This window comes from Berghia stephanieae, chromosome 4 (assembly GCF_034508935.2).
Source record: "Berghia stephanieae isolate SIO BIC M18660-M18661 chromosome 4, UCSD_Bste_1.3, whole genome shotgun sequence".
Taxonomy (NCBI): Eukaryota; Metazoa; Mollusca; class Gastropoda; order Nudibranchia; family Aeolidiidae; genus Berghia; species Berghia stephanieae.
In genome coordinates, this window is record NC_088363.1 from 79,909,240 (window position 1) to 79,921,482 (window position 12,243).

Sequence of the window (12,243 nt, forward strand, 5' to 3'; positions counted from 1 at the left end):
CTGAAAGATATAGACTACGCAGATGATATCGCGTTAGTTTCCAGTACACACAGAGACGCTTCAGAGAAACTAAACGTACTACACAAGAACGCCTCGAAAATTGGACTGAAAATAAATTTCGATAAGACTGTGTACATTAGTGTGAATCCAAAACATGACAGTGAAATTAGAATAGATGAATATATAATTGAAGAGGTAACAGAGTTCTCCTACCTCGGATCCAAAACAACAGACGACAGAAATGCAGACCACGATATCAAGCACAGAACTCAAAAGGCAAACCAGGCTTTCGGCATACTGAAAAACTTTTGGAAATCAAAGCAAATAATGAGAAAGACAAAGCTGAAAATATACAAGAGCAATGTTTTAAGTGTACTGCTTTAGGGAAGTGAAAGCTGGAAAATGACATCTTCCTTACTACAGAAACTAGAAGCCTTTCAGAACAAGTGTTTAAAAAGAATGTTTAATTTATTTTGGCCTACAAAAATAATAACAGTAGATCTATTAAAGAAAGCTGACTGCACTAGCATTTAAAGCCAAATAAAAAGGAAAAGATGGCGTTGGCCGGGTCATGTGGCCAGAATGGAAAAAGGGTCACTTCCAAAGACAGCCTTGTACTGGACAGCAGATGGGAAGAGAAAGCGGGAAGACCCAAAGAAACCTGGCGAAGGACCATGGAGAAAGAATTAAAGGAAGCAGGCCTGTCATGGAATACAGCCACCGCAAAAGCAGCCGATCGCAAAAAATGGAGATGTCTGGTGGATGCCATATGTGCCTCAAGGCCCGAAGAGGATTAAGTAAGTAGCCTACAATATTATTTCGAGCGTTCGCTTTCATCAGGAAGTGGAAAATAAAATATATTGTTGTGTTTTTCGTACATACCTAGCTTCGTGTTTATGGTGGTTCGTAATTACATAAAAGGTGCTTGTTTCTATGTCTGCATGAGGATGTTAGTTCGTTTCTTTTGTTGATTGTTGCCATGTTCGGTTTTGTGATGATGAAGAATTTTTCTTCTAAGCAGAGGTTACAAATCTTAGAAGAGGGGGAGTACGACTGTGCTCTGGAGATGATTTTCCATGTAATGCTGTGTTGATTTTGTTTTCTTTGAGGTTCCAAATATGTTCGCTTAGTGTAGTAGAATGTCGTTTGTGTATGTTTTTGAAGGAAGATTTATGCAGGTTGTATCTGGTTTTGAATGAACACTTAATGAGGCCAATATATGTTTCTTGTTTTGGTGTGTCTGGGCGTGTAACAGAGGCTTGATAAATAACGTTTTGAGTCACGCAATTGTTGTTTAGTGGTCATGTTGCCTGGGTCCTGAATTTTTTCTTTAGGTTGTTGCTAGGCTGAGCTGGCTTCCACTACCACTTCCTGATGAATGCGAACGCTCGAAACAATATTATTGTAGAAGTTGATCATAATCAGACTTGAAATGTTACACACACACACACACACACACACACACACATATATATATATATATATATATATGTATATATATATATATGTGTGTGTGTGTGTGTGTGTGTGTGTGTGTGTATGTGTGAGGTGACAGGTCACAGATAATTTGGTTCATAGACTTTCCAAATTTAGAAACTTACAATTTCAATTGTGTGTTGGATAATAGATTTTAATAGAGATAGACATGAAGAATGTCACGATAAAGAAGCATTCATCGAGTGCAAATCAATCTGGAATCTATTGATACCATCTATAAAATAAATCTCTGAGACAGACCACACCACGGTTCAGTGATTCTCAATGTTTCATTCTAAAACCTATAATGTAATATTATGAAAGCGACCACTTAAATCGAATTCGGTGTTGAACACTAATCTTAAATCTTATATGGCCAGAAATATAAAATTAAAATTGCTTTCCACATTTGTGACCAGTCGCCTCCAAACGGAATTATGTAGGGTTCAACCAGGAACAAAAAAGGGATATAACAACACTGTGAATTTTTAGCTTCTGTCACTTCAAGAAACTGTATCGATTCTACCCAATAAAACATAAAAACGAAACTCAAGTCTCATATTTTTTACATTAAATTACGTTTTAGCACCCGGTCAATCTCGACATAATGCTGTTCTGAAAAGATAAGTCACATATTTTTTTTAAATTAATTTATTCTCCTTAAATAGAATGAATAGACGGAGCCAAAGTCTCATATAAAACCCACCGTCTGAAAACGGTGTTATGTCGGGATGGTCTAGGTGTTGAAAATTGAATTTATAGCCACAAATATGGAGCTCGGGGTTGATTACTATTCGTTACGATGGAGAATAAATCCATTTTTTTACATTGTAGAAACATTTAAAGTTAATATTTCGTATTATTTTCACCTTAAATTAACTTTTTCGAGGTTTCATAATTTATCCCGATGTATGTAATACCGTTTTGGGGCGGAGGGTCACTTATCATTTCAATCAATGCATTCAATTTTACCCATCTGGAACACAATGACATAACGCCGCTTTGAAGCGCTGGATTTTATAATATATAATGAACATTTTGCTCGATGGTAACAGATTCAGATCTGTAGAATTCTTGGTGCAGGAAGGACCGACTCGGTTTGGAAAACTGAACTGGGCACTGTCTGACGTTCTTTGCAAAGATAGTCGAAATTGAGAGGACCGAAACGTCCCTTGTTGTTGAACTGTAAGTAAGCATTGTAATAGTAGATAGAAACATTATTTTAATATAATGATTAGTTTGAACTTCACTATTTCTGATTATAAAATGATTTTCAATTTTGTTTAGCATTCTTGTAGATACTTCAAAGCTCGTATTCTTCTCCTTCGTTAACTTACAGCCCGACACTAGGACTTGTTTTTTGACGTCATTTATAGGTTAGTGCACCTCCTTTTGAGTAGTCGTTAATACAGCACAAGGAAACAAATGATCTTATTAGAAATCAATTCTTTTCTTTTGTGGTTATGGACTTTTTTTTTACTTAATATATTTTGGTCAGTGTCAGGCTTTGAGTTTACGAAGGTTACGCTTAGTTATTTGGTCTTGTGATATGACACACGTTGTCGGGTCGGAAGGTCATTGGTTTGAACCTCACTCGGCACATAGTTGAGTCCCTAGAAAAGACTCTTTTTTCCTATTCTCTCACCGTACTAAGGCGTAAAATGAGTATCTGGCCTTTAACAGCGTTGTCAAACACTTGTAATATCGCCTAACAGACGTCATGTCTCGTTCTATATTTTACGTATGCTATTGGTCAGGGACCCTTTGTAAAGCGCTTTGAGTACGTTTAGTGGATATTGCGCTATCTAAAAGCTCACTTCTTTTTTACTACAGAGTCTCTTGAAAGCTATTTAGTGGGGATTGAATAGAAATAAAATTAATAAAATGACATTTCTTTTATTCATAACAATGGAGAAATTTAACTCTACGGTTTATTTCATTACACGACATCTCAAATTCTGAGATTATTTATAGTTTCAATAATGCAGCCAATAGGAAGCTTTTAAGCTTGAAATATAAACATGATGAATCAGTCTATTTTTCTTTGCTACTAAATTGATATTGCATAAGTTTTAGTTAGTAAATTTAGTTGAAAAACAGTCATCTCCTAACGTGTTATTACTATTTATAATACTCGTGGAGAACCCAGAATATATGCGAGAAATAAAGGCTGTTACGAACGGCAGTCATCTATTATTCTTCTATCAAATTGTGGAAATTAACATAGGTTACATATATAAACAAATAAATATTTTTTTAAACTTAAGATGGAAGATCTTTTTTTTATTGATGAAAGACTTTAAAAGAAATATAAAAAGAAAAGAAAAGAAAAGAAAAGCAACAACAAACTAACGTGGTAAACAATTACTGATAATAATGATAAAGTAATATAATATGATAATAATGAAAATACCAATATCTTTTTTTTTTTTTTTGTACAATAAAATGGATTTTTAAAAATTAATTCAAAGTATCAAAAAATATCTAATAACTATAGCAATAATAAAAAGGATATTTTTTCAATAAAAAAAGAATACAAAATTATCCACACATGGATTCGAACCCAGTATCTTAAAGGCAGCTGACGGCTTAGCCGCGACACCACGGTTCCACATAACTAATTTAGATATTTAATCATGTCTTTCTAAATGGTTATTTTATCTTTAATATTACTTCCATTTGGCAGTTTCAAATTTCGGTCGGACGTCATCAGCGCTTATTTTATAATTTTAGTTTTATTTACAAAGACGTACGGATATCATAATATTACATCTTTTGAGACCCTATTTTTGTGATGGACTTCACACTCCGTATTAACTACACGAAGACTACACACAACACCTATAATGAATAATGTGAGTTGCAAATGTACATAAAAACGACCCGTTAAGATGCACCGATGTTAATTTATGGACAAATCGCGTCATTCTCGGAAAAATAAAGGCTACGAACAGGCACTCATCAATTTTAATGGTAGGGATCAGTATAATTTATGATTTCGTCCTACCTTGTCATCGATCACATGATTTGTTGCTGTGCGGGTATGTGGTCTAGTGGTATGGCACTCGCTTTCAGATAGGAAGGTCATGGGTTCGAGCCTCGCTCGGCGCATAGTTGAGTCCTTGGAAAAGACTCTTTACTCACATTCTCTCACCGTACTCAGGTGCAAATGAGTACGTGGCCGTCAACAGCGTTTTCTCTGTTGGAAATCAATTGTAATATCGCCTAACAGGCGTTAGGTCTTGTTTTACATGTTACGTGTTGCTGTTGGTCAGGGACCCTTTGTAAAGCACTTTGAGCACATTTAGTGGATATTGCCCTATATAAAAGCTCTAGTGCTCTCGTATAATGTTGGGCATATCGTATCGAAATATCGACATATCGATATGAATGACAATATCGAATCAAATCGATTTCAAAATGCCATATCGATATCAATATAAATTATGCTCGCAGTTTACCAAGGCTGTCAGATGGCCACGCACATGGCCGACATCGGACTCACAGAATCATTTTTTCATTTCTTGTTATTATCGACTTATAATAATGTAGCCAAAAACAACACAAAAGCAGTTTACTATGAAAAACAATGGAGAAACTTTTTCGTGAATAGAAGTCTTGAGGGTTGGGAAGGTGTGTGTGTGTGTGGGGGGGGGGGGGGCAAGCACGTTTATCGAAATTTATTTTATCGATCCCTTGTCTAGTTTCTTTTCCAGTTATGAGCAAGTGTCTAGTGGTTGTTCCGAACATATTATCAAGAAAGGGAAAGAGTGAATAATATGAAAAGGCTAGACTTTTGCCAGTTGAAACTGGCGAAAGCTGGGCACTACGAAAGATGTTTTTTTTTTGTTTGTTTTTTACCTTTAGTTGACATTCCAGGTACTATGGAAGGGGGGGGGGGGATTTGTACTTTAGTTCTTTCCTTTATTTCCTTTTTTTTAAATTTTGTTTACGGTTAAATTATGATTCAGACACGTTCTTGATGGTAACTGTTACCCATAAAATGACACTTTAAAAAATCATTATTCGTCTATTGTTATAAAAAGTGTGTTCTCTCAAAAAGAATCAATCACTGCATGAGAATGAAGCTGACATGAGTGAAGGAAAAATCAACTAAGTGAGAATCGGTGAGTGATGCGAATGATTGTCAGTCAAATTGCAAAGTGAATCGTAAACATGAGAACAAAATTACAAAGCATTCTAAAATTATGCGTCTGAGACATCCAAAGTTAAAGAACCGAAAACTAATACGGACTAACATTGAACTAAATTTTTACCTTCTCTTAAAAACAATGGTTACCAATTATAAACTCAAACATTGAAATTGAAACTCTAGGTTAGTGAAGTTTGGTCTCCCATTCGATGCTGATGATCAGGAACTTTGGGAGCAGGATAACTTTGAGTACAATATAAGTCTCCCATTTTTATTTATTCATTTTTTTTTGTTTTTATTTAAATTGAAGATAATACACTTTAGCGAAAACAAGAATGAACAAATAATATTTTATACAAGCTGAATTCGTCATATATGGCTAAATTATTCTTAAAACCAGGTTTCATACGTAGTTCTTGTTTTGTTCACACAAGCGTATAAATTTTGAATAATTAACATCACTGTGGTCTAAAAATAGATCGACAGTCATTTTTGAGAACTTTTATCACCTTGCTTCATAAATATCAATATATGGACGTTATTTAATTTGCTCGTTTATTTGTGAGTATTTGTTTCTTTTGCCAGCCTACAACCATATTTTTATGGTTATTTCTTTCTATAATTTGCCGTGGCATGTGAGCGGTCAAAGATAGGTGCATGGGTTTTATTATAATGTGATGCCAGACTTTTGTTTTGGCGGGTACCTACTTGCGAATGATTAACTCTATAATCAAACATAAAAGAGTAACGAGTATTACGACCTAGCATATTTTCTTCACATTAATTTGAGTAAGTGGGATGCTTGAATTAGCCTGAAATAAAAAGAAGGTTTGGAAGTTACTACTATATCAATCTATGAAAAATAGTCTTATAATTTTTCAGATTTGCCAGTAATTCTGTGCTTCATGATGTATGTATGAGTTGCATTGTACATTAGTACGGCACCTACAAGGTGCTATGCTACATCAGCATAAAAGTGTCACGGACACAGGGAATTCACATATTGGGACCAAAGCTCCTGTGCTCTAGTAGAATGTTGGGCATATCGTATCGAAAAATGCCATATCGATATCAATATATATTATGCTCGCAGTTTACCAAGGCTGCCGGATGGCCACGCACATGGCCACGCACAGACGTGCTTGGTCCCAATATGTGCTTCATGATAAACATTTAACCTTGGCTGAACGAACATTGTTGATTCCCAACCCTAATTTATTAATAATGAATTATCTTTTTGAAAAGTTTAATAATCAATTATCATTATGATACACGTAATAGTATTTGACAATTGACAAAAAAACATTTTTTATGAACATTTATCTCAACTCCTAATACATAAGATATTGTACTATGTAATATATACATGTACAACACATTATATACTACGCAGAACAAAAATCTCGACTGCACCCGCGATCAACCACGGTCTCTTTGCGTGTAAAGTGGTTGCTTTACCAACATCGCAATAGGAATTCCCAATACATGTATAAACTCTTTTATTTATCAAATTGTTGAGTCTTTAAAATGTGATCCAACTTCTCAGTTTAAATATATATATTGAGCATTTATATAGTACAATATCTACTAAACGTGCTCAAAGCGCTTTACAGGGCCCTCCTAATTAAAAGAAGAACTTCATACGTAGGACGACATATTATACTACATATTTTTTCGGACAGAGACAACGTTGCTAACAGCCAGGTATTCATTTTACACAAGAATACATGAGAGAAGGCAAGTGAAGAGCCCAGAGCGGAAATAGTACGCTGAACCTTCTGACACAAAGACGAGTGTCAAATCACTAGATCACGTACCTGCACGTATTGAGTAACATGTTGGGATGAACCGAAATTGAATTAAAATAGAAGATGGTTAGAATAATAATATTTGAGGCTGAAGTAATATGACAATATTAATTCACTTTAATGAGGCTTATGAATTCCGATAGGATTTTATAATCTTATTACCTGGTTTATCCTCACATCGTATTGGAGAGAGACCCCAGGTCACAATTGTTTTCACAAAATTGTTGTTTATTAATATCGATGTTAACTATCAGGTACTCATTTTACAACCGATTACAATGAGAGAATGTGAACATAGAGCCATTACGAAGGACTCAACTATGCCCCGCTCAGAGTGGGACTCGAACCTGAACTTTCCTATTCGAAGGCAAGTGTCATACCATTGGACCACATAGCCTTATGAGTTACATATATCAAAACTTGAATAATGCGATTTCAACGAGCATCAATATAAGGTTTCAATATAACGAGCGAAATAATAATAAAAATGTTTTTATAAAAGACACTAATTGTTTATCTGTTTTAATTCATATAACAAGCTTTTTATTTTGAGTTTATATCATTATTTGTTCAATCGTTGTAGACATGGTTGGATCGTATTATGCGGAAGGCTTTGTCCGCAAAGCAGAATTAAATGTCAGCTATAGTGACCACATAAAATGACTAAGAGCTAAGAGCTCTTCAGTATTCGCTCAGAATTTATTACGTTAAAAAAGCTTTTCGTATGGGGTAAAATAAAATACAAATCCGTGTTCTTTATCACGGCTTTTTGATTTTGAGACTTAAAGAAGAAGAAGAAGAAGAAGAAGAAGAAGAAGAAGAAGAAGAAGAAGAAGAAGAAGAAGAAGAAGAAGAAGAAGAAGAAGAAGAAGAAGAAGTAGTAGTAGTAGTAGAAGAAGAAGAAGAAGAAGAAGAAGAAGAAGAAGAAGAATTATCATCAGTGAATCATCAAATTCATCATTATCATCATCATCATAATCATCATCATCAACTTCATCGTCATTATCATCATCATCATCATCATCATCATCATCATCATCATCATCATCATCATCATCATCATCATCATCAACATCTAACACAATGTGAAGGTCATCACTGTGTTTCCTGTGGTCTTGAATCACTAGATTCAATTTTCTCCCAATTCTATTTCAGAGTATGATGGAGACCAAATCGTTCTCCCTCCTCATTCCGCTCCTTGCGACAATTTTTTGCCTTATTGTCCAAGGCCAAAAAACTGGTTGTCCGGACAAGCTCTGTGGACCAGGTTCTGATGGCTATCATCCCCACAGATCCGACTGCAGCAAATTCTGTCAATGTGATAATGGAAAAGCCGTAGAAAAGGACTGTGCACCTGGCACCGTGTTTAGCGACAAGGTTAACGTGTGTGTTCATAAGATGTCAGAGCAAGATGAGTGCTCTAGAAAACGGAAAGGAGAGGAGTAGGCAAAAAGGAAGATTGTCCGGACAAGCTCTGTGGACCAGGTTCTGATGGCTATCATCCCCACAGATCCGACTGCAGCAAATTCTGTCAATGTGATAATGGAAAAGCCGTAGAAAAGGACTGTGCACCTGGCACCGTGTTTAGCGACAAGGTTAACGTGTGTGTTCATAAGATGTCAAAGCAAGATGAGTGCTCTAGAAAACGGAATGGAAAGGGAGTAGGCAAAAAGGAAGATTGTCCGGACAAGCTCTGTGGACCGGGTTCTGATGGCTATCATCCCCACAGATCCGACTGCAGCAAATTCTGTCAATGTGATAATGGAAAAGCCGTAGAAAAGGACTGTGCACCTGGCACCGTGTTTAGCGACAAGGTTAACGTGTGTGTTCATAAGATGTCAGAGCAAGATGACTGCTCTAGAAAACGGAATGGAAAGGGAGTAGGCAAAAAGGAAGATTGTCCGGACAAGCTCTGTGGACCAGGTTCTGATGGCTATCATCCCACAGATCCGACTGCAGCAAATTCTGTCAATGTGATAATGGAAAAGCCGTAGAAAAGGACTGTGCACCTGGCACCGTGTTTAGCGACAAGGTTAACGTGTGTGTTCATAAGATGTCAGAGCAAGATGACTGCTCTAGAAAACGGAATGGAAAGGGAGTAGGCAAAAAGGAAGATTGTCCGGACAAGCTCTGTGGACCGGGTTCTGATGGCTATCATCCCCACAGATCCGACTGCAGCAAATTCTGTCAATGTGATAATGGAAAAGCCGTAGAAAAGGACTGTGCACCTGGCACCGTGTTTAGCGACAAGGTTAACGTGTGTGTTCATAAGATGTCAGAGCAAGATGAGTGCTCTAGAAAACGGAAAGGAGAGGGAGTAGGCAAAAAGGAAGATTGTCCGGACAAGCTCTGTGGACCAGGTTCTGATGGCTATCATCCCCACAGATCCGACTGCAGCAAATTCTGTCAATGTGATAATGGAAAAGCCGTAGAAAAGGACTGTGCACTGGCACCGTGTTTAGCGACAAGGTTAACGTGTGTGTTCATAAGATGTCAGAGCAAGATGAGTGCTCTAGAAAACGGAAAGGAAAGGGAGTAGGCAAAAAGGAAGATTGTCCGGACAAGCTCTGTGGACCGGGTTCTGATGGCTATCATCCCCACAGATCCGACTGCAGCAAATTCTGTCAATGTGATAATGGAAAAGCCGTAGAAAAGGACTGTGCACCTGGCACCGTGTTTAGCGACAAGGTTAACGTGTGTGTTCATAAGATGTCAGAGCAAGATGAGTGCTCTAGAAAACGGAATGGAAAGGGAGTAGGCAAAAAGGAAGATTGTCCGGACAAGCTCTGTGGACCGGGTTCTGATGGCTATCATCCCCACAGATCCGACTGCAGCAAATTCTGTCAATGTGATAATGGAAAAGCCGTAGAAAAGGACTGTGCACCTGGCACCGTGTTTAGCGACAAGGTTAACGTGTGTGTTCATAAGATGTCAGAGCAAGATGAGTGCTCTAGAAAACGGAAAGGAGAGGGAGTAGGCAAAAAGGAAGATTGTCCGGACAAGCTCTGTGGACCAGGTTCTGATGGCTATCATCCCCACAGATCCGACTGCAGCAAATTCTGTCAATGTGATAATGGAAAAGCCGTAGAAAAGGACTGTGCACCTGGCACCGTGTTTAGCGACAAGGTTAACGTGTGTGTTCATAAGATGTCAGAGCAAGATGAGTGCTCTAGAAAACGGAATGGAAAGGGAGTAGGCAAAAAGGAAGATTGTCCGGACAAGCTCTGTGGACCGGGTTCTGATGGCTATCATCCCCACAGATCCGACTGCAGCAAATTCTGTCAATGTGATAATGGAAAAGCCGTAGAAAAGGACTGTGCACCTGGCACCGTGTTTAACGACAAGGTTAACGTGTGTGTTCATAAGATGTCAGTTCTAGATGAGTGCTCTAGAAAACGAAAAGGTTAACGTGTGTGTTGCCGAGGAGTCACATCTTAATGAATGTCTCCAATAATCCACCTAATTGCCTCGTAGACCTTGGTTGCGTCCCCTGCCATTGAAAAATTGGAATCTTATAATATTATACTATCATAGTCGTACTTTCCGGGTTTTTTTTTTTACTTTCTCCTCTATCTTTGGTCAACTCCTCTCTCTGTTTTACTCTGATTCTACTGTAAAGTTCACTTGAATATTTTTGTTTTTTTGTTTTGTCGTTTCATCACGTTCAAACTATTTAAGCACTCTCTTCTTGATAATGTCAGAAAGTTTTATTATTCCAGATCGTATTATTACATTTGAACTGCTTATTGTGTCTAAATTTATAATGAATAAAATCTTTCTGAAGCACTCATTCTAGTTTTTGGATATCTTTGTAAATGCTTGCAAGTACAAAATCCTAACATAATATTCATATTCAGTTTTCTGATTGATATCCAATTCCGTAGCAAAACAGTTTCCATCTTTCTTTCATTTTTCCACATCTTTTATTTTAGAATTTGTAGAAATAATGAACTAAATACAATTTTTGAGACAGTTGTAAATACGAGAATTTTCACTTGGATTATTTTGTTATATTTTTGTCCGCTTGATAATATTAAAGATCATTTACAATTGTTTAATTACAAAAAGAGGGAAAATCCAATTAGCTCTTGTTGCACTTTCCATTTACGTATTTGGGTTTTTTGGGGTTTTTTTTGTTTTTGTTTTTATGAGAGCCTTATTTGTGCACTTTTTGTATTTCATCAATTTGTAGTAGAAATAAAACAAAAATAATCTTGTTCAGGCAGTGTTATCGTTTAAAATAAAGTTTGTGAAATTTTAAGCAAATGGTACATTTTGTGTTTTTGTTTTGTTTTTTGTTTAACCCTACTAGTAAAAAGCCCGCAATTTCGCGGGGAAAGAACTATTTTCATTCGATATTGTACCCACCATCATTTCATGAGGGCATATTGGTAAACAACGTTGTCCGTGTAACTTGGTACATCTCCCTGTTGGTTTTTCTGTGTGGCCCGACATGAAGTGTAAGCTACTATAGCCTCTGACCCGTGACACAGCAACATATAGTTGTCCGTGTGTGAAAAAAGGTTGAGGTAAGAAAATCATTTGCGAAAATGAACCTGAAGTAGTAGACGTGAGCAGAGTTGAAAGACGATCCTGGGATCGAGAACTTACCTTACAGTACAGTACTCTGGTGATCATGTTTGGTGGCGTTTGGCACCGTTTTTATGCACCTCCACTGGAGGTGTACAAAAAACGCACCATTTTTATGCACCTCCTGCTGGTTGATTAATGACAATGTTGCTGCTTTAGCTACTCCAAACTGATTTTTCATATGGAAAACACATCAAATAAAATTGTTTTCCTTGA

At 36.9% G+C, this 12,243-nt stretch overlaps 2 protein-coding genes across 2 annotated transcripts; both read left to right on the forward strand.

The window, feature by feature from the left end:
• Nucleotides 1–9,490: 9,490 nt before the first annotated feature.
• On the forward strand, nucleotides 9,491–10,158 carry LOC144971344 (uncharacterized). Its single transcript, XM_078912069.1, has one exon. The coding sequence runs from the start codon at nucleotides 9,491–9,493 to the stop codon at nucleotides 9,974–9,976; it is 486 nt and encodes a 161-aa protein (XP_078768195.1). The 3' UTR covers nucleotides 9,977–10,158.
• LOC144971343 (uncharacterized) lies at nucleotides 9,928–11,708 on the forward strand. Its single transcript, XM_078912068.1, has one exon. It carries the CDS (start codon nucleotides 9,928–9,930, stop codon nucleotides 10,843–10,845), a length of 918 nt encoding a protein of 305 aa, XP_078768194.1. The 3' UTR covers nucleotides 10,846–11,708.
• Nucleotides 11,709–12,243: the final 535 nt, after the last annotated feature.